A 16035-nucleotide genomic window follows, 5' to 3' on the forward strand; every position below is an offset into this window, starting at 1 on the left:
GACGATGTTCTATGGCCTCGATAGGAGGGCATCGACAACACAACGATAACTTGACCGATTCAATCAGTCGTGCCCCCTGTGATTCTAATTTTTTGGGTGCGTTCCCACGGACCCATACATGGGTGCATTGCACTTCACTTAGAGGTCCAAGTTTACAGTAACACAGTTCGAGTCGTCGCAATGAGTTCGAGGAAAAGGTACAGGCCAGTCATCTTCGAACTAGTCTTGCTCAAACATCCGCCGACAGTAAACTAGACCTCCTCATCCGGGTACGATACTCGAACCCCCTCCCACCACCACCATGTCCTCCGAAGCTCTTGGATATACCGACTGACCCTATGCGTTATGCTCGGCCAGAGTTCTTGAATGCCATTGCGAATGAGACTCCTCTTCCTATGATTATAGATGCCGAATGTGGCATGCCGCTTGACCTCGGCCTCTGGGAGTGTTTATGGGGTGAAGACGCAGACGAGTCAGGTGTGGTTCACAGTTCTCTTGGACATGCCCAGCATTCGGTAACCACTGTATCTCCTATAGCATTGAATCCAGACCCAAATTTCGTTCCCCCACTAGACCCAAAGGATCGATTCCTACTCGGTGATCCATCCTCAAGTTCTCTACCCTACACCAATGGCACGCCCGGGCCCACAGTAGGGCTTTCAACACCTCTCCCTGCCCACGTCCCCTGGTTACGTAAAACGGAGTATCTTAGTAGAGAGGGTGTCCAGCGTTCTCAATCTGTTCAGGAAATGTGCGCTTCAGTGATTTCTGTTTTCTTATTTGTGAAATTCATGACTGTATCGAAAAGCAAACATCTCCCACAAAACATCGACATTTCTCGGGCAGCTCAGCTCCGTGACATCGAAGCTTCTTTTGCAGCTTGCAACGAACCTTCCCAATTCTCCCTTTCCACACTCCGACACCCTAACAAGCCTGAAGTTACTGCGGTCGAATCGTATGAGATATTTCCTGATGCGGATATCTGGGCCAACGCATACGACCTGTTTAGATTCAGCGAGCGACCGGGAGACAGACCCATTGATGTACGCACTCACGCCCACAAACGACCACCGCTGTATAGATCCTGGTCTTATTTAATTTTCAGGTGGATGATCCCCGACTCGATTGTGCCATTTTACGGCCCATGGAATCAGATGGCGACCACTTCCTGGCGTACTACCTCACAGACGAAGATGGCCCAGCTTTAGCACTCAAAGCCAGCCGGTTCGAAGCTGGTCCTCTTGATTTGGAAGAACCAAAAGTAGGCGTACAACATCTTCCCATTCCATACGCTGACGCATACTTTGCTTTCAGATAACCACGTTCCGCCACGCCCGCGACTACGAAACTGTTAAGATCGAACAAGACGTGCCAAACGAATTCTTGTTGGTACTCGATGATGGGAATACGCTGCCGAAAACTGTTAGCGGCGGCATCGAGCGTACGAAAGCCGCTTACTATAAGAACATCGAACGCAAGATGACATTGAAAAAGAGGCGCGTTAATGTGAGTCGGTCTCTTGATTCCCTTGTCCATATAATAATTATGGCCATACTAGAACCAGGACGCGAAGTTGCAGCTAGTTCATATGTCACACGTACCCATGAGTAAAGAAGAGTTGGATGAACGCGAAGAGCTTATGGCAGAAGTTCTAGACCCGATGTACCTGAGAGGGGATGTGGATGCAGATGGCGAAGGGGAGATTGACGTGGATGCAGTCGGGCAGGCTACTGATGCCCACGCAGAAAGCACTGAGGGCTACGGTACCAGTTACGGAGAGGGGATTATGGCCGATATTTTTTAGGCTATACATATTTATGTGTGACTGTTGCAGTAGTTCCCCTCATTGTACATATGTATCAATGGCCGCCGACGCTGCCAAGCGATCGATACATGGATGCGATACCAATTAAATATAATGCAGAAGGACAGAACTGAGGAACGGACGACAAACAATCGGCGTAATGCGACATAATAATATGTGAAACATTAGTTTCCAGGTCCAAGACGAATCAAATAGAACTTGCAAGTCCCAGCCTGGCAAAAATGGTCCGTAAGAAGTCTCCGTATTATAGAAGGTTTATAGTCGTCAATAAAATACAACAGCACACCAACATACTATCCAGTTGAGAAGAGACATGCGACATCGACTTGGCACGGTTATAGGCAGTCGCCGTTGCGGTAGCGACGTACGCATCCCATGCTTCAACGGTCGCACTCGGGAAGAAATAGGTGGACGCCGTAGTAGCAGAACCATAATAAATACCCGGCTGACCGGTCATAATCTCGCCCCCCAAAGAGGAGACTTCGCCACCGACAACAGTAACACCTCCGGAGTTGGTTGAGTTGGTGTCGATCACCAGACCAGTCTGGTTGTTACCGAACACAAATTCTCGTACGAAAGTAAGCGCCTAACAAAAGATGAACGCTCCGCGGCCAAGGTGTGGATGAACGGAAACAGACCGAGATTGGGTTGTTATAACCGACGAGATGTCCCGCATGGTCGATCAGGACATAGGTCCAGCCACGCTCCTGATGGACTATGCCAGCAAACTCACCGGCATCATTGTACCACGGCGTTTGGGGTTTGCGAGAAAAACCTTGAATGCCACCGAACGTCGTGTTCTAGCCATGATGAAGTCAGTGATAACAGTGGCGATCGTAGAACCATCTGAAAATGCACCTGAATAGTTACTGTGATTGTAAATATTAGACGAAATCTCCGCATTCAAAGTAGATTGAGTAGCCTACCTTGCGAACCCAGATGAGGAACCAGTGAATCGTCGTTGCCAGAATAAATAACAATAGCGATCTGCTGCTGAGTGGCGTTCGAGGCGAGGTCAGATAAGAAAGCCATTGGCCTGTTAATTCCCATCAAATTGTGGTGACTTGAACATTTAAAGCATGGACTGACTCGACACTAGGATCTCCGTTGGAGTAATCTACAGAGTGCAAACGATCAGAAATATGGTAGCAAAGGCAAGAGGTTATACTCACTATTTCCAAACGGATAGTAGATACTCTCAACCCAATTCTTGCTGGTAGGAGCATGGATGGCTGCGACGGTTTGTGGATCTACGAGGGAGCAGGTTCTCCATTCGCCTACACAGTGTATTAAAAATGAACAAACCATTGAGGAACACCGAGCCATCCATTGGAGCTTCGGGATTCAAAGCATCGGGTACATTATATATCTATGAAGATTAATTGATGCTCTCTCTCGAAAAGTAGCAACCGGACCGACATACATCAAACATGCCACCGGTACTCTGGCTCAGAGCTGAGTTAGGTTTAGTCAGAGACGGGAAACAGTACAAAGGTGAGGACCTACACCAAGGGAAGGTGTAATTGATTGCATAATCCAACATCTCGTCGTATAAGTCACACCCGTACCACGAGTCAATCGTTCCATTTGCCCTGCCAGCAAGGTCTCTCTTCCATGTGTCTCGGGCTCTCAGCCTCTCACGCTTTGAAAGATGTCTATCCCGTTTTGCAAGCTCCACGGCAAAACGTTCTTGAACATCAAGCAATAACCCTTGCTTCGTAAGCTGAGACTTAAATCTACCCGATGGCGTAGCGCTCAGGGAAGGGTTGCTACCGGGTTCGAAAGTAAGGGTAGGGAAATGTCCATTTTGAGGATACTCGAGGGTAAGGTCGTAACCGCAAAGTGCCGTCCTAGGGACAACGGGAACGTCAAAAAAAGAAAGGCTCAAATACTTGGAATAGACATGGCTTACTGTTCCCTGAAATATTCGAGAACATCAGTGTCATATCCTATGATCTGTGGGTACGTCTCCAGGACGCTGACCTTGACAGACGTTAGCCGCAGTAGCACGGATGGAGAGATATAACGGCTACTTACGACGGGAAGGAGTTCAAAAGCTTCTCCTGATCCGATGGTACCATCACCGATGGCGATCTTTGCTAGTTTAACCGGGGGATTCTCCATCTCGAAGTAAGCCTTGGTGATATATGGCTAATGAACAGACCAATCAGTTGGCTTGGACAAAATGTTCAGGGCGATAGCTAACAATGTACATTCCCGCGTAACTTTCACCAGTAAGGTACAGGGGTCGATTGGCCAGCTGCGGGAAGACTTGGACAAAATTCTCCAAAAAGCCCATCTAGAAAACGTGAGAAAGAAGGTGGCAAGACATGTGGATGACCACCTACGAAGTCGCTGGCCATCTGATCTTCATCAAAAACTTTTGGGGAGAAGTTAGCCCAGACTATGGTGGATGCATGTATGATGTTACTCACTGTAACCCTCGGAATCACAAGTACTGAATCCCGTGCCCCTATTGCACAATGAAGGGATTCATAACGATCAAAACTCAAGGGAGGCACATACACTGGTTGGTCAATCCATACGTAATCTGCGACGTTTGTCCAAGCATATTGGGTCTGAAACGCTGAATAATCATTTTGAATGTGAATAGGACCATTCTGAAGCGTGGTCAGAAGGACATCAAAGTCAGTGGGGCGATAACGCACCTCGAACAACAGGCCAACGAGACTTGAGGATCCAGGGCTGCAAATGGAAAGTTAGTATGGAATTGTCTACCAGAAAATGGGCTACGTGCCCCCCATTTAACCAAATTCCCCATGGCTGATCGCTTTCGGCCGTGAAGGAACCATTGGAACTTTCGAACGCCCAGAAGAAGAGGGTATTGTTGGGGTGACCTTGCCTTTGGACGGGGATGTTGCCAGCCCAACTGCGGGCGAGAGTCCAGGTAACGTTTGGAAGGGGTTCCGTCACTTGGAAGTCTACGCAACCGCATTAGACAACGGGCTGCCGAGTAGGTATGTTGTCTGATAAAGCCATGGACTTACAGTTCTGCCACGCCGGACCATAATCGCCAGATGGCATGCCGGGGTAAACCTGAGGCCAGCTACTCGGCGGTGTCCCGGACTGCGCATTGGTGGCGAAAATGCATGCAAGCAAGATCAAGAGAACCGCACATGACTTGGAGGCCATGGCGCCAAAAAATGAGAGCATCAGACAGGAAGGGTGGAGGGGAAGGGTGCCGGCAATGTGGGTCACCTGAAGATTTTATAGAACACTTGACCATTTCCGCACGCCCTGTCGAACGACGGACTTACCGGGGCCACGGCGTATTGTTATTATGATTATCAGATCCTTATTGTTAGACTGCACCAGGTAGTAACCAGACCATGACGGGCTTGAGAAGCCTTGACCATGGAGGACAGCCACGTGGCACATGTTGGTGGACTAATTTTGTGCATGAATACCCAGATAGATCTACGTACGCGAAGCAGACAGATGCCGATGGCGACCAGGGCCGGGGGACCAGCGACGGGTTCCTTCAGTTCACTGTGCAATTCGACATATAATCTATCAGTCTAAATGTGCATCGTTGCAGGTTCCAGCTGTTTCAGGTTTAAGGATGACACTGATGATCTGTAAAATCTACCCCGACTCGGAAGTTCCGAGATGGCGTATATAATTGATACGGGTCACACCTCTGCTGAGTCGCTGCCAATCACTCGATCTGTAACGACGAGCCATGGCATCGACCGACTCTGAGATCTCAGCCACCTTGGACGTTGCGAAAGCAGCAAAATCCGCTTTTGAGGCCTCCCAGCTGCTTTCCGCTGATGTACGGAAACTGGCTTTGGGGAAGATCGCTGGAAGGCTGGAGTCTAACAAGGCCGCTATATTGGCCGCCAATGGCGAGGACATGCAGGTACGCCACCCATCCTACCAGCTTGATCTGACTCAAATGATCCTGCCTAACCCTCGCACGGACAGGCTGCTCAAGTCGAGGTAGATGCTGGCCGCATGTCAAACGCTTTATTGAAACGCCTCGACCTCTCCCGGGGCGACAAGTGGGACGCGATGGTAAAAGGTGTTCGGGACGTCGCAAACTTTCCTGACCCTACCGGTATAGTCACCTACGCCACAGAACTGGACGATGACCTTGAGCTCTACCGTGTCACTTGTCCGATTGGGGTTTTACTTATCATCTTCGAGGCACGTCCAGAGGTAGTCGTCAATATCGCCGCCCTTGCCATCAAATCAGGTGAGTATTGACTGTGTATCATTCATCCAGCACAGACGGGAACCATTTTCAAGGCAATGCTGCCATTCTGAAAGGCGGGAAAGAATCTACCAGAACGACGTTGTTGCTATCTAGAGTCATTTCAGAGGGTCTCGCGCAGGCCACACTACCCAGCACTTACATCCAGTCCATCCAGACAAGGGCAGAGGTTTCCGCTCTCCTGGCTCTCGATCAGTACATTGATTTAGTCATCCCGAGGGGAGGTAACAGTCTCGTCAGGAACATACAGAACAGCACACGGATCCCAGTCATGGGTCACGCTGATGGCCTCTGTCATGTTTACCTCGATGAGTCGGCAGACCCAGAAAAGGCTGTCCGAATCGTGCTGGACTCAAAGGTACACCGATGCCCTTTTCATCTGCCCACGGTTCCGATAGAATTGTCCCACTTCAGGTTGACTACCCATCCGCTTGTAATGCCGCCGAAACCCTCATCGTACACATGTCGCTTCTACATACCGTGTGGCCCAAGGTTGCAAAGGCGCTTCTTGATGCGGACGTCCACCTTCTTTGTGATTCACACACGCTTGCTACACTAGATACATCCCAATTTCCACAAGAAAAACTCGAAAGCCACGTATCTGTGGCGTCGGAATCATCCTATGATATCGAACATCTTGACCTCAAATTCTCTGTCATCGCCTTACCTTCCCTCCACTCTGCGATCCAGTTCATAAACGCTCATTCTTCACACCACACGGACTCGATTGTAACAGAATCCCAAGAGGCGGCGACAACCTTCTGCAGAGGTGTGGACTCTGCGGGAACGTTCATTAATGCAAGCACACGTTTTGCGGACGGTTTCAGGTACGGGTTTGGCACCGAGGTCGGTATTAGCACGGGGAGGATCCATGCGCGGGGACCCGTTGGGCTGGAAGGCCTGGTAATTTATAAGTACATGATGCGAAGTAAGGCAGACAAGGGACATGTCGTTGGTGAATTTGGCGTGGGGGAGGGGAAGAGAAGCTACAAGCATGCGCCCATCAAAACAACCATCGTTCCGTTTTAAAATGTACCATCTAGACTTCTATGCACTACAGGTCAAGATACAGTGGAATTCGTATCATGACACTTCGTCACCAAACTTCGCTTTTTTCAGAGGGGCATCCTTGTCGTTGTCGTCGGCTTTGCGCTTCGCAGTACCTTCTGTGTCCATTGGCCTTTTCTTCTTCTTCACCATGGAAGTCAAATCATGAACGACAGGCGGCTGGCCTGGTACGGCTATTGACCGTACGTTAAGCTCGTCGTCAAGCGCTTTTGCAGCAAGCGCCGGCGCTGTCTCCGCTAGCTCAGAGGGTGTCGTCTTCAACTCTTCCACCTGAAAACGATCATTAGTGTTCGTCGTACAATTTTATCCATAAAAATGTACCTTGGCAGCGAGATCTTCCCTGAGAGATTCCAAATCCCGCAGTTCTGCTTCCATTTGACTCCTTGTCAAACCCTGAACCAGTTCTCCAGGTACCAATACTATTGGATCTGCTCTTCCCTTTCCCTTCTTATCTTTTTCTTTCGACTGGACCGTAGGGAGTGGCACCAACCTTCCATCCAAGCCATCCCGGACCTCGCTGATACGAGTTGACACACTATTCAGTGCTTTCTCGGCATGCGCGATGGCGTCTGATAGTCGTCCTGAAGTAAGGTCGAGAACCATACTTAGCTTGTAATGTGCTTCAGCAATCTGTCGTGATGAAATGGGGAGCAAGTCGGTCTTGAGTGCAAGGCCAGCAGAGTAGTCCGTGATGGCTTGGTCAAACTTTTCTGAGGGAACATCAGCTATGGACGAGATCTTGCTCGTGGATGGTGCATCCATACGTACCCGTTTCTAGGGATACATCTCCGAGTGCAATATATGTATCTGCCAGTTTAAGCTTAATCTCGTCGTCCTGGTCTTTCCCCTTGTCGTATATTGATCGTGCCAACTCGAACACGTCCCACGCAGCGTTGAAGTCATCCTCGGGCTCCCCATCATCACCTTCCTCCTCGCTCTCCTCCTCTTCTTCTTTCCCAGCTTGCGTGAGTAAGTCCACAGTCCCGTCCTCTTCGTCACCATCGCCCGAAAACGACAAGAAAGGTCCTTTTCCATTGCTTTGTGCAGCTGTCCAGATGTTCTCAGCGGTATAGGTCAAAGGAGGGGACGATGAACTGCTTCCTTACGTCTCTCTTCTTCCGCTGCCCCTGGTTCAGGTTCCTTTCCCAGCACCGAAGCCTGCGATATTGCGTTCTCCAATAGTGCCTTTCCATACAAGAAATACAAATCTGCCGTTTCAGGCGCGTCCTCGTCATGTGTCTTTGTCCTGCATCCGCGGGTTGCGAACGTATATCAGCAACGCCAGTGGGAGAAGACACTGAATGACGTACTGCATCTCGAGGGCCGTGGCATACAACTCCACAGCCTGCTCATATTTTTTCAGCGCGAAGGCACGCCGCGCATGCTCAAGGGCCGCGTCAACGGTCGTAGAGGAGCCACCAGACGGATTCGAGTTAGTTTGATGCCGTTCGTTGCTATATACCCTGTAATTAATTTCAAACAGAGGAACCTGCGCGACGTAGGCTTACGATGACATTTCGGTTGAGTCCAAGGTGGATTCTGGCGTTGGCCAACTTCGGGTGACAGGCTGATTTGCTATTTGCTAAATAAACGCGACGCGACGTGCCGTCATGCAAAGACACGCAACTACACAGGAGCTAAATTCGAATTCCGGATCCTCGCTACTAGATTACAGAGAAAATGATGTAGTCTCGGAGATTTATAAACCTAGGATCAAAAAAAAAGGCAAGGAACGTTGGGTAACCACTATCAAAGCAATGTAAGGAACGATAATAACGAATGTGTCCGTGGTATGATAGACAAGGAAAGGAGCGTCATCAATGGTCATCGCGCAATGGTTAAGCTCAAATGAGAGACGGTCCGGCCTGCGCTTTCAAGGCATTCGGGTCGCTAGTACCAAACCCCGCCGAAAAGGCGTTGCTTCCTCCGAATCCTACACCCAGCGCAGAAGTACCGCTCAGGCTTCCATTCATTTGCGGTGTTGAAGCGGGAGGCAACGTAAGTGAATTGGTCATATTCGTGGGAGAAGTGGCGAACATCGTCGAGCGGAAGGGATTCGCGGCCCCTGGGGTCCCGGTGACTTGTGGCCTGAGGCCGACACCCACTGTAGACCCACCGTTATGAGGTGGGAAAGCGGAAAGCATACCGGTGGGTTGTGAAGTGAGACTCCCAGTAGCACCCCCAGTTGGATTGCTGGAAAAATTGGAGCTATTCGGCGCAAACGTGGTTGGCAAGGATGGCGTGGAAGTGTGTGTTGGTCCCGGTATTCCCGTGACGTCGGGTGTGGCGGCCGTCGATTGTGGGATTGGTGGAAGCGATTCCAGTAGGGCAGCACCAAAACTAGAGGTTGGCTTGAATGGTTTTAATCCAGCCATGCCAGTCATCTGCGGCTTCAGCAGCGCTGAGATTGAGGATGCTGAAGATGTGATTGTAGCACCTGTAGGCTGGGATGACAGTGGTGAAAACGAAGAGAACAAGGAATCTTGGAAGGTGGAACCCGTTGTCCCGGTCATGTGAGGATTCAACCCGACGCCGTTTAAATTACTGCTTGGGGGTCCAGAGCCATATTCCTGCTTCTTAGAAAATGCAAACGAAGACGCAACGCTCGAGATCGAGGACTCTGGAGCACTGGAACCCGCTCCGAAAGTGCCCGGGGTGCCTGTTGGTTGCGGCTGCTGAGCCATAAGTTGGCTGCCCTCCGCCGTAAAGTTCCTCATCCCCATCGACAATTCCATGAGAGTCGGTGGCTTCGGTACTGGGGGGGCAGGCGACACCGGGACACCAAAGGGATTCCGCGAGCCTGTTTGATGGCTTTTCACTGGCTGGGCAATGGGTGGAGATGCAAAGGCCGGTTGGGCGGCACCAAAAGTCGTGAGAGGTGTAGATGCGGGTCGCGCGGGGACGTCTGCCAAGTTACGAGAACTGGTTTGTCCTCCTGCCGTAGTGGTGAACGTTGGTTGTTGACCTTGTGTACTAGGTGGTGCGAAAGCCTGAGGCCCTTGGAATGGCATGTCAGAGCCCAGCTGACCAGGCGGTTGAGACGTTCGGAACGAAAGGCGATGTAAATCCGGTGTTGAATGCTGTTGCACCTGTGGCCTGGGGCAGAAGCATGCTTTGCCTGAAGGGATTGACGCCCGTTGCCTGTGGTTGTAAAAACCCTCCAGTCACTGCTGGTTGGAAGCCAGTTGGTTGTGGATTGTAAGAAAGTAGAAAATGGTCGGTGTTGAGGTGACTGTTGAAGCGACTGAGACGGCTGGAACGCCCGTTGACCAGGTTGAAATGGCTGGGAGACCACAAATCCCGTCGGCTGCATCTGGAATTGCGGAGGGAAGTTTGTTGGATGGGTGGGAAACGCCCCCGTCATCTGACGCTGAACGAACGGGTTGTGCGCAACTTGCTGGAATGAGTTGGTCATGTGGGCCATTGTACTTAAAATCGAGTCAGAAACCAAATTTGTCACTTAAGCAGACGCCAACCTGCTTATGGGAGGGCTTGCAGTAGGGTGCTCCTCTTCTATCGAATTGAAAAGGTCAAGCGTGGTCTTGTCTACGTTCCCCTTGCTACCTGACCCTGATGGCGCAGAGGAGATGGTGGTGGTGGAACTAGTAGAAGGGGTAGGCCTTGGCTTAGATGAAGAAGCTAGGCAAAACTAAGCACGACCATTCGGATAATGCAGTTCAAGCCTGTACCTTGTAGGTGGTGCAGGCGACGAAAAGGTACCGTTAGGAGGTTTTCCGTTCCTGTCAGCTGCTTCTTTGTTCGCCTTGTACTCGATTCTGTTCTGTTCAAAGTTAGGGTCATTCAGATACTCCTCCAGCGAGCTTGCCAGTGACACTGGAGCCTGTTGCTCGCCCGTTAAGCTGTGAGGTCGCATGCTAACTAGCCAGTGCTTACATGTTTCAGGTTGGGTATCGGAACATTGAGAAGATTTTGCAGCTTTTTCGCAACGCCCAAATATTCCACGACGCGCTCCGTCTGTTCACAAAATTGACGGTAGATAGAAAGAGCATCCTTTGCATCGTGCTTGGACATCTCGAAGTAATGCTCTAGATTGTGATCAGTGACGAAAGAAACCCCATTTGTTGGTGTCCATTCACCTAGAACATTGATAACACCCTCATTGCATGCTTGGAAGAGGATCAGAAGGTCCTTGACAAGCATGCGAAGCGCAGTGATGGTAAGTTCATCTTCCAGGTCGTCCAAGTAGAACTGGTGTGTATAAGAGACTGTCCATATTGTTCAACACGAAAGGTGCACCCACCCGACACTCGACCAACGAGTCGATCATTTTCTGAACAGTTTTCGTTTCCCTAAGCAGACCCTTTTCGACGGTCATCACACGCAACTTTCGACCCATGACTGTTTTACTACGCTGCGGACCTTTTGACTTGGTAGATGAGGTCTTCGGGGCGGTGGTATATGCCATGTCCTCTTCTATAGAATTGTTCACGCGCATGTCACGGTTCGTTTCTGATTGCACTCGTATCGCGTCATGTTTCAGCTCCCTAAATGCGCGGATGCGAGAGTCGAGGTAAAGTGCATAATGCTGCAAATTCTGCGGTGCATGATACCCTATGCCATCAATGACCGGATGAACGTATGTAAAACGCCATACAAACGGGGCTGACCTTCCCAGTTGTTACCTGCAGAAATATTGCGCAAACGGAGTACCTCCGAAGAGGAGAGGTGCGAGAGTACGTTGTCGGTAGCCCCATTGCGGATCATTGTGTGTAACACAATTAATGCCTTGAACACGACCTATGGGGCGTAATGAAGGGGAGGATCCTTGTACGGGGTGAGAATACGATACACACTATTGCATTTGGTTCCCGTAGGCGAGGTATCAGTGCCTTGCAGACATCGTAGACGGCACCATCCTCGGACCAGGTCGCGGCTATGATTCGATCTAGATACTGAGAGACGACGTCGAAGCTCTCCGACAGAAAACTTGAACACAGCACGTACTTTTGCCTTTGGCGGGGCAGCCTTTGGCTTGCAAGCCGACTTCACGACCTTGTCAAAGCTGGACATATCCGTTCGTTGACGGGGGAACCACACTAATAGTGACTGCAATCGAGTGCCCAACTATGTTCCCTGTTTCAAACTCAGCTCCACCCGGGAGACGAGCACTGGAACGCTGCACACCTTTACTGGCCACACTGCCCGACTTTCGTTTACCTGAGCAATCGGAGATAGCAGACCAGGACCTACTTGGACCTTGCTGTCAATGCACTAGAACTACCTGGCTCCCACTTGGCCGAATAGTAGCTTACTAAGGACGCAAATGGTAGTGGATTTGCTATGTACTTACATACATCCTTGTGCAAAACATATGCAAATGAAGCCTGCAGGCTTGCAGTGTGGCTTCACTAGCTTCAAATATCATAAACTTATTGCTATGGTCGAGAATCGCCCTATTGCCGTGAGGGAGGAGGACGAGGACAATTCGGACGAGGAGAACGAAGATTCTGATGCCACGTCCGATATCATTCGGAGGGTGCTAGTCATGCAGCAGGTTCAGAACTACGCAGTGGTCGCCGCTACACTCGGTATATACCAGGCTGCAGTCGCAACACTTCGAGGCGCTACCCAAGAACCTTACGACCCTTACGGTAACCCTACAACCCCTATTTATGTTACAAGACTGTCTCAATGATTCCAATTTCTCGCCAGAGGCTGAGAGTTCGGAAGACGAAAACGAGTGCAACTCCACCAGCGAAAGAGCAGAAGAGGAAAGACTCCTATCCACTACGCCAAACCCTGCTTCGAAGGCAACTTCTGGAACACGACCCGGTCCTCAGCAACCTCGCATCCCCATACTGGATTCATCAAAAGTCAAGAAGATTATGGACTGGCGTGCTCACGTGGCTTCCCAGTTAGCTTCCCAGTCGAGGGGCGTCCAAGTCGAGCTCACTGCGAACAAACGCAGAGGCGGTTATCTGGAGAGAGTCGATTTCTTACAGAGAGTCCAAGATAGGCGGCAAGATGTACTGGAAGACCCCAGACCGAACAAACGAAGGAAGAAATAGTCTATGGACTTTTGGCTGCATGCAATGCAGACAGATGGTATATGCTGTGACCCATCGACTTTCAAGGTTTGAGCGATCCCTCATACAGAGCGTGCTTAAGTATCCAATTTACTGACGAACAAGGCAAATTCCTTGAATACACCATCGCAGTACTTCTGCGATGCTTATTCTGGACGGGTGCGTGATCCACTTGCCCAGCACTTCACTGGCAAGGTTGTTGACATCGATTCTACAGTCAGAATGCACGTGACCGCGTTTCCTTCCGAAACATTTTAGCACCTGACTGAGATGGACACCGTCTCCTGTTCATACGTTCCACGTACTGTGCCATGGAAACTACCTTAACATCCCCCTTCCGAGACTGCATTATCCGTACAAATCTAAGGACGGGCACTTCACGGACACTTTGATTATGTAATACCAGCATTACGTCCTCTATACTACCCTTAGTCCCACGTTCCGCTTGCTCTAACCGCTTCCGCCCCAGTGGTGCCATGTCTATCTTCAGCACCATCTGGGGTGCATTCTTGCGTATGCCTACTAACATCTGCATGTCTCTCCACCGACGAGGATTCTCGTCTCGGCGTATCCTAGTCGCAATCGCATTCTCTTTCGCTCTATGTATCCTGTATTATACCCACTTACGCAACACTCAGAGCGACCCTCTCCCCGAGCTTATTCCGGAAGAAGACGTCGTTTTCTGGCCCACCGAACCACCAGAAATATGGGCTGAACGTGCTGTCCAAGTCAAGAATGCTTTCCTGCATGCCTATCATGGTTACGAGCGTTATGCCTTTCCCCATGACGAATTGACGCCGCTCTCGAACGCATCGACAAACAGGTACTGCTTCACCGTCATAACATGACTCGATAACCGATATCAGACTGGCCAGCTTCAACCAGTGGGGGGTGACCGCAGTGGACTCGCTCGACACCATGCTTCTCATGGGACTAAAAGACGAGTACGAGCGTGCGCTTCCGATGATTATGAACACCAATTTCTCACTCCCGGCGGTATGTCTTACGTTTCCAAAGCATCTTGCTTCCTGTTGCGAACTCTTGACAGAATACCGCGGTGCCCTTCTTCGAGACCGTGATCCGTTACCTGGGCGGATTGTTGTCTGCTTATGCCTTGTCCAACGACACACGACTACTCACCAAAGCGGATGAACTTGGGGCCAAGCTTTTACCTGCATTCAATACTGAGAGCGGTTTCCCAGTTTACGCTGTTAATACCTATGAGTAAGACCTCTCCACTTCAACCTCTCAGTGTAACTCAATGCTCCCAGGGGCGTGGAATCAGGTCCCCCTGTCGGCATGCTGGCTGAAATTGCATCATGGCAGTTGGAATATTCTTATCTTGGCAAAATTACCGGCAAGGAGGAATACGCCGAACGCGTAGGTGCCTTCCACACATTCCCGACGATGGAAATGAGCCTGATGGATCTGCTTACTTTTAGGCAACCATGATCACTGACCTTTTCTACAATGCTAACTTGACAATTCTCCGGAGGGATGTATCCCACTAAGTGGGATTTGACATCCGGAGAGCCTTATGACCGTATGGACTTCCCTCTAATTCTCTTCTCTAATTTACATGGTCAAGTTCGTACATTAGTCCACTTGTCCGTTGGTGCAGCAGCCGACAGCGCACATGAATATACTCTCAAGCAATATCTACTAACGGCACAAACCGACAAGGAAAATCTTGAAATGTGTAAGCCCCCCGAAAACTCGAGTCTTTGTCAATGGCAGTTGACGAGCTGCTTTAGACATCAGAATGACTACTCATGTCATTAACAATCTTATGTTTATTTCACCACAGCGCCACCTCGTATACGTGACCGATATGTCGACCTACAAGCTCGAGGACACCAGGGTTACCCATCACTTTGAACACTTGTCATGTTTCTTCCCGGGCTTATTAGCCCTTGGCGTAAAAATGCTTCCTCTCGACGACCTCGAATCTGTAGGGATTAACTTGGAAGAGCTTACCCGAGATCTTTTACCCAGGGACCGCGGGGGCTACGAGGCACTTTCCGAGTTCAACCTCACGGATCTACATTTGTGGGCCGCAGAAGCCATCGCCCAGACCTGCTACATTACCTACGCTGACCAGCCGACAGGGCTGGGTCCCGAAACAGTTTCCATGCGTGCTGGTGGAAAGTTCGGTATCACACGCTGGATGAGTGCTGTTCGTGCATGGGATAGGCAAGGTAGACGAGGACCTCCGCCTGGTGTCGGTGATAAGCTGCCCTGGTCTGAACCACCGGGTTTGGTTTCCACCAAAGAACGAGATCGGGCCACAGTCACGCGGGACTATGGTGTTAGAAACATTGCGTATTACCTGAGGCCTGAGGTGATCATACCTTACAAACTGCGCGTATTGACGAACTTACGCTCGTCTCTGCAGACTGTCGAATCGTTTTATATGTTGTGGCGGGTGACAGGGGATGTGAGGTGGCGATACCGTGGATGGCACGTTTTTCAGGCTATAGAACGAGAGGCCAAAACGTCATCGGGATATGCATGTGTGGACCGAGTTCACATGAAAGTGCCTGTACTGCTGGATTCCATGCCTAGGTCCGTGGCCAACTTTTTTGCTTTTGTGCAGGGTGCTGATATGTATCATGATGCGTAGCTACTTCTTGGCTGAGACGTACGTTTGTCTATTTGATGATTCAGTTCCTTTTTCTAACGGTTTCCATATAGTCTCAAGTATCTATATCTGCTATTCTTGGATGAGGATATCGTTCCATTGGATAGATGGGTCTTCAACACGGAAGCCCATCCGTTACCCGTATTTGCGTGGACACCGGAGGAATCGGTCGCCTATGAAATATAGAGGAGCACCTTCCTAGTGCAGTGTCATGAAT

General features: G+C 50.2%; 7 protein-coding genes across 7 annotated transcripts; 4 read left to right on the plus strand and 3 right to left on the minus strand.

The window, feature by feature from the left end:
* Window positions 1-104: 104 nt before the first annotated feature.
* F5J12DRAFT_562028 (RNA polymerase II-associated) lies at window positions 105-1971 on the plus strand. Its single transcript, XM_051740063.1, has 7 exons — window positions 105-197; window positions 248-477; window positions 538-751; window positions 809-1043; window positions 1106-1261; window positions 1315-1506; window positions 1559-1971. Exons 1-7 carry the CDS (start codon window positions 181-183, stop codon window positions 1802-1804), a joined length of 1290 nt encoding a protein of 429 aa, XP_051601274.1. The 5' UTR covers window positions 105-180; the 3' UTR covers window positions 1805-1971.
* Window positions 1887-5263, minus strand: F5J12DRAFT_821005 (Alpha/Beta hydrolase protein). Its single transcript, XM_051745289.1, has 19 exons — window positions 5104-5263; window positions 4834-5044; window positions 4584-4767; window positions 4495-4531; window positions 4352-4446; window positions 4261-4298; window positions 4174-4205; window positions 4032-4124; window positions 3863-3976; window positions 3738-3808; window positions 3332-3675; window positions 3249-3280; window positions 3131-3194; window positions 2998-3075; window positions 2915-2942; window positions 2752-2861; window positions 2684-2694; window positions 2464-2625; window positions 1887-2411 (listed from the first exon to the last, which is right to left on the minus strand). The coding sequence occupies exons 2-19, from the start codon at window positions 4997-4999 to the stop codon at window positions 2070-2072; spliced, it is 2001 nt and encodes a 666-aa protein (XP_051601275.1). The 5' UTR covers window positions 5000-5044; window positions 5104-5263; the 3' UTR covers window positions 1887-2069.
* Window positions 5264-5424: 161 nt separating this feature from the next.
* Window positions 5425-7091, plus strand: F5J12DRAFT_766750 (gamma-glutamyl phosphate reductase; the record flags this gene model as incomplete). The annotated part of the gene is made up of 4 exons (XM_051742198.1): window positions 5425-5708; window positions 5774-6044; window positions 6098-6420; window positions 6477-7091. The coding sequence occupies exons 1-4, from the start codon at window positions 5529-5531 to the stop codon at window positions 7089-7091; spliced, it is 1389 nt and encodes a 462-aa protein (XP_051601276.1). The 5' UTR covers window positions 5425-5528.
* Window positions 7092-7118: 27 nt separating this feature from the next.
* On the minus strand, window positions 7119-8810 carry F5J12DRAFT_562190 (uncharacterized protein). Its single transcript, XM_051740064.1, has 6 exons — window positions 8639-8810; window positions 8441-8593; window positions 8237-8376; window positions 7899-8177; window positions 7452-7840; window positions 7119-7400 (listed from the first exon to the last, which is right to left on the minus strand). Exons 1-6 carry the CDS (start codon window positions 8644-8646, stop codon window positions 7146-7148), a joined length of 1224 nt encoding a protein of 407 aa, XP_051601277.1. The 5' UTR covers window positions 8647-8810; the 3' UTR covers window positions 7119-7145.
* A 164-nt stretch (window positions 8811-8974) lies between these two features.
* Window positions 8975-12161, minus strand: F5J12DRAFT_891172 (ANTH-domain-containing protein; the record flags this gene model as incomplete). The annotated part of the gene is made up of 10 exons (XM_051747460.1): window positions 8975-10219; window positions 10288-10558; window positions 10607-10750; window positions 10820-10971; window positions 11025-11176; window positions 11228-11339; window positions 11392-11702; window positions 11759-11888; window positions 11945-12043; window positions 12096-12161. The coding sequence occupies 10 exons, from the start codon at window positions 12159-12161 to the stop codon at window positions 8975-8977; spliced, it is 2682 nt and encodes an 893-aa protein (XP_051601278.1).
* Window positions 12162-12802: 641 nt separating this feature from the next.
* F5J12DRAFT_821029 (uncharacterized protein) lies at window positions 12803-13460 on the plus strand. The gene is made up of 3 exons (XM_051745290.1): window positions 12803-13225; window positions 13283-13336; window positions 13395-13460. The coding sequence occupies exon 1, from the start codon at window positions 12977-12979 to the stop codon at window positions 13157-13159; it is 183 nt and encodes a 60-aa protein (XP_051601279.1). The 5' UTR covers window positions 12803-12976; the 3' UTR covers window positions 13160-13225; window positions 13283-13336; window positions 13395-13460.
* Window positions 13461-13710: 250 nt separating this feature from the next.
* Window positions 13711-16004, plus strand: F5J12DRAFT_904862 (glycoside hydrolase family 47 protein; the record flags this gene model as incomplete). The annotated part of the gene is made up of 10 exons (XM_051748586.1): window positions 13711-14000; window positions 14053-14173; window positions 14226-14370; window positions 14463-14557; window positions 14620-14676; window positions 14831-14876; window positions 14932-15518; window positions 15573-15742; window positions 15801-15818; window positions 15872-16004. 10 exons carry the CDS (start codon window positions 13711-13713, stop codon window positions 16002-16004), a joined length of 1662 nt encoding a protein of 553 aa, XP_051601280.1.
* Window positions 16005-16035: the final 31 nt, after the last annotated feature.

This window comes from Pisolithus orientalis, assembly GCF_024613125.1.
Source record: "Pisolithus orientalis strain OTSU chromosome Unknown F5J12scaffold_9, whole genome shotgun sequence".
Lineage (NCBI taxonomy): Eukaryota > Fungi > Basidiomycota > Agaricomycetes > Boletales > Pisolithaceae > Pisolithus > Pisolithus orientalis.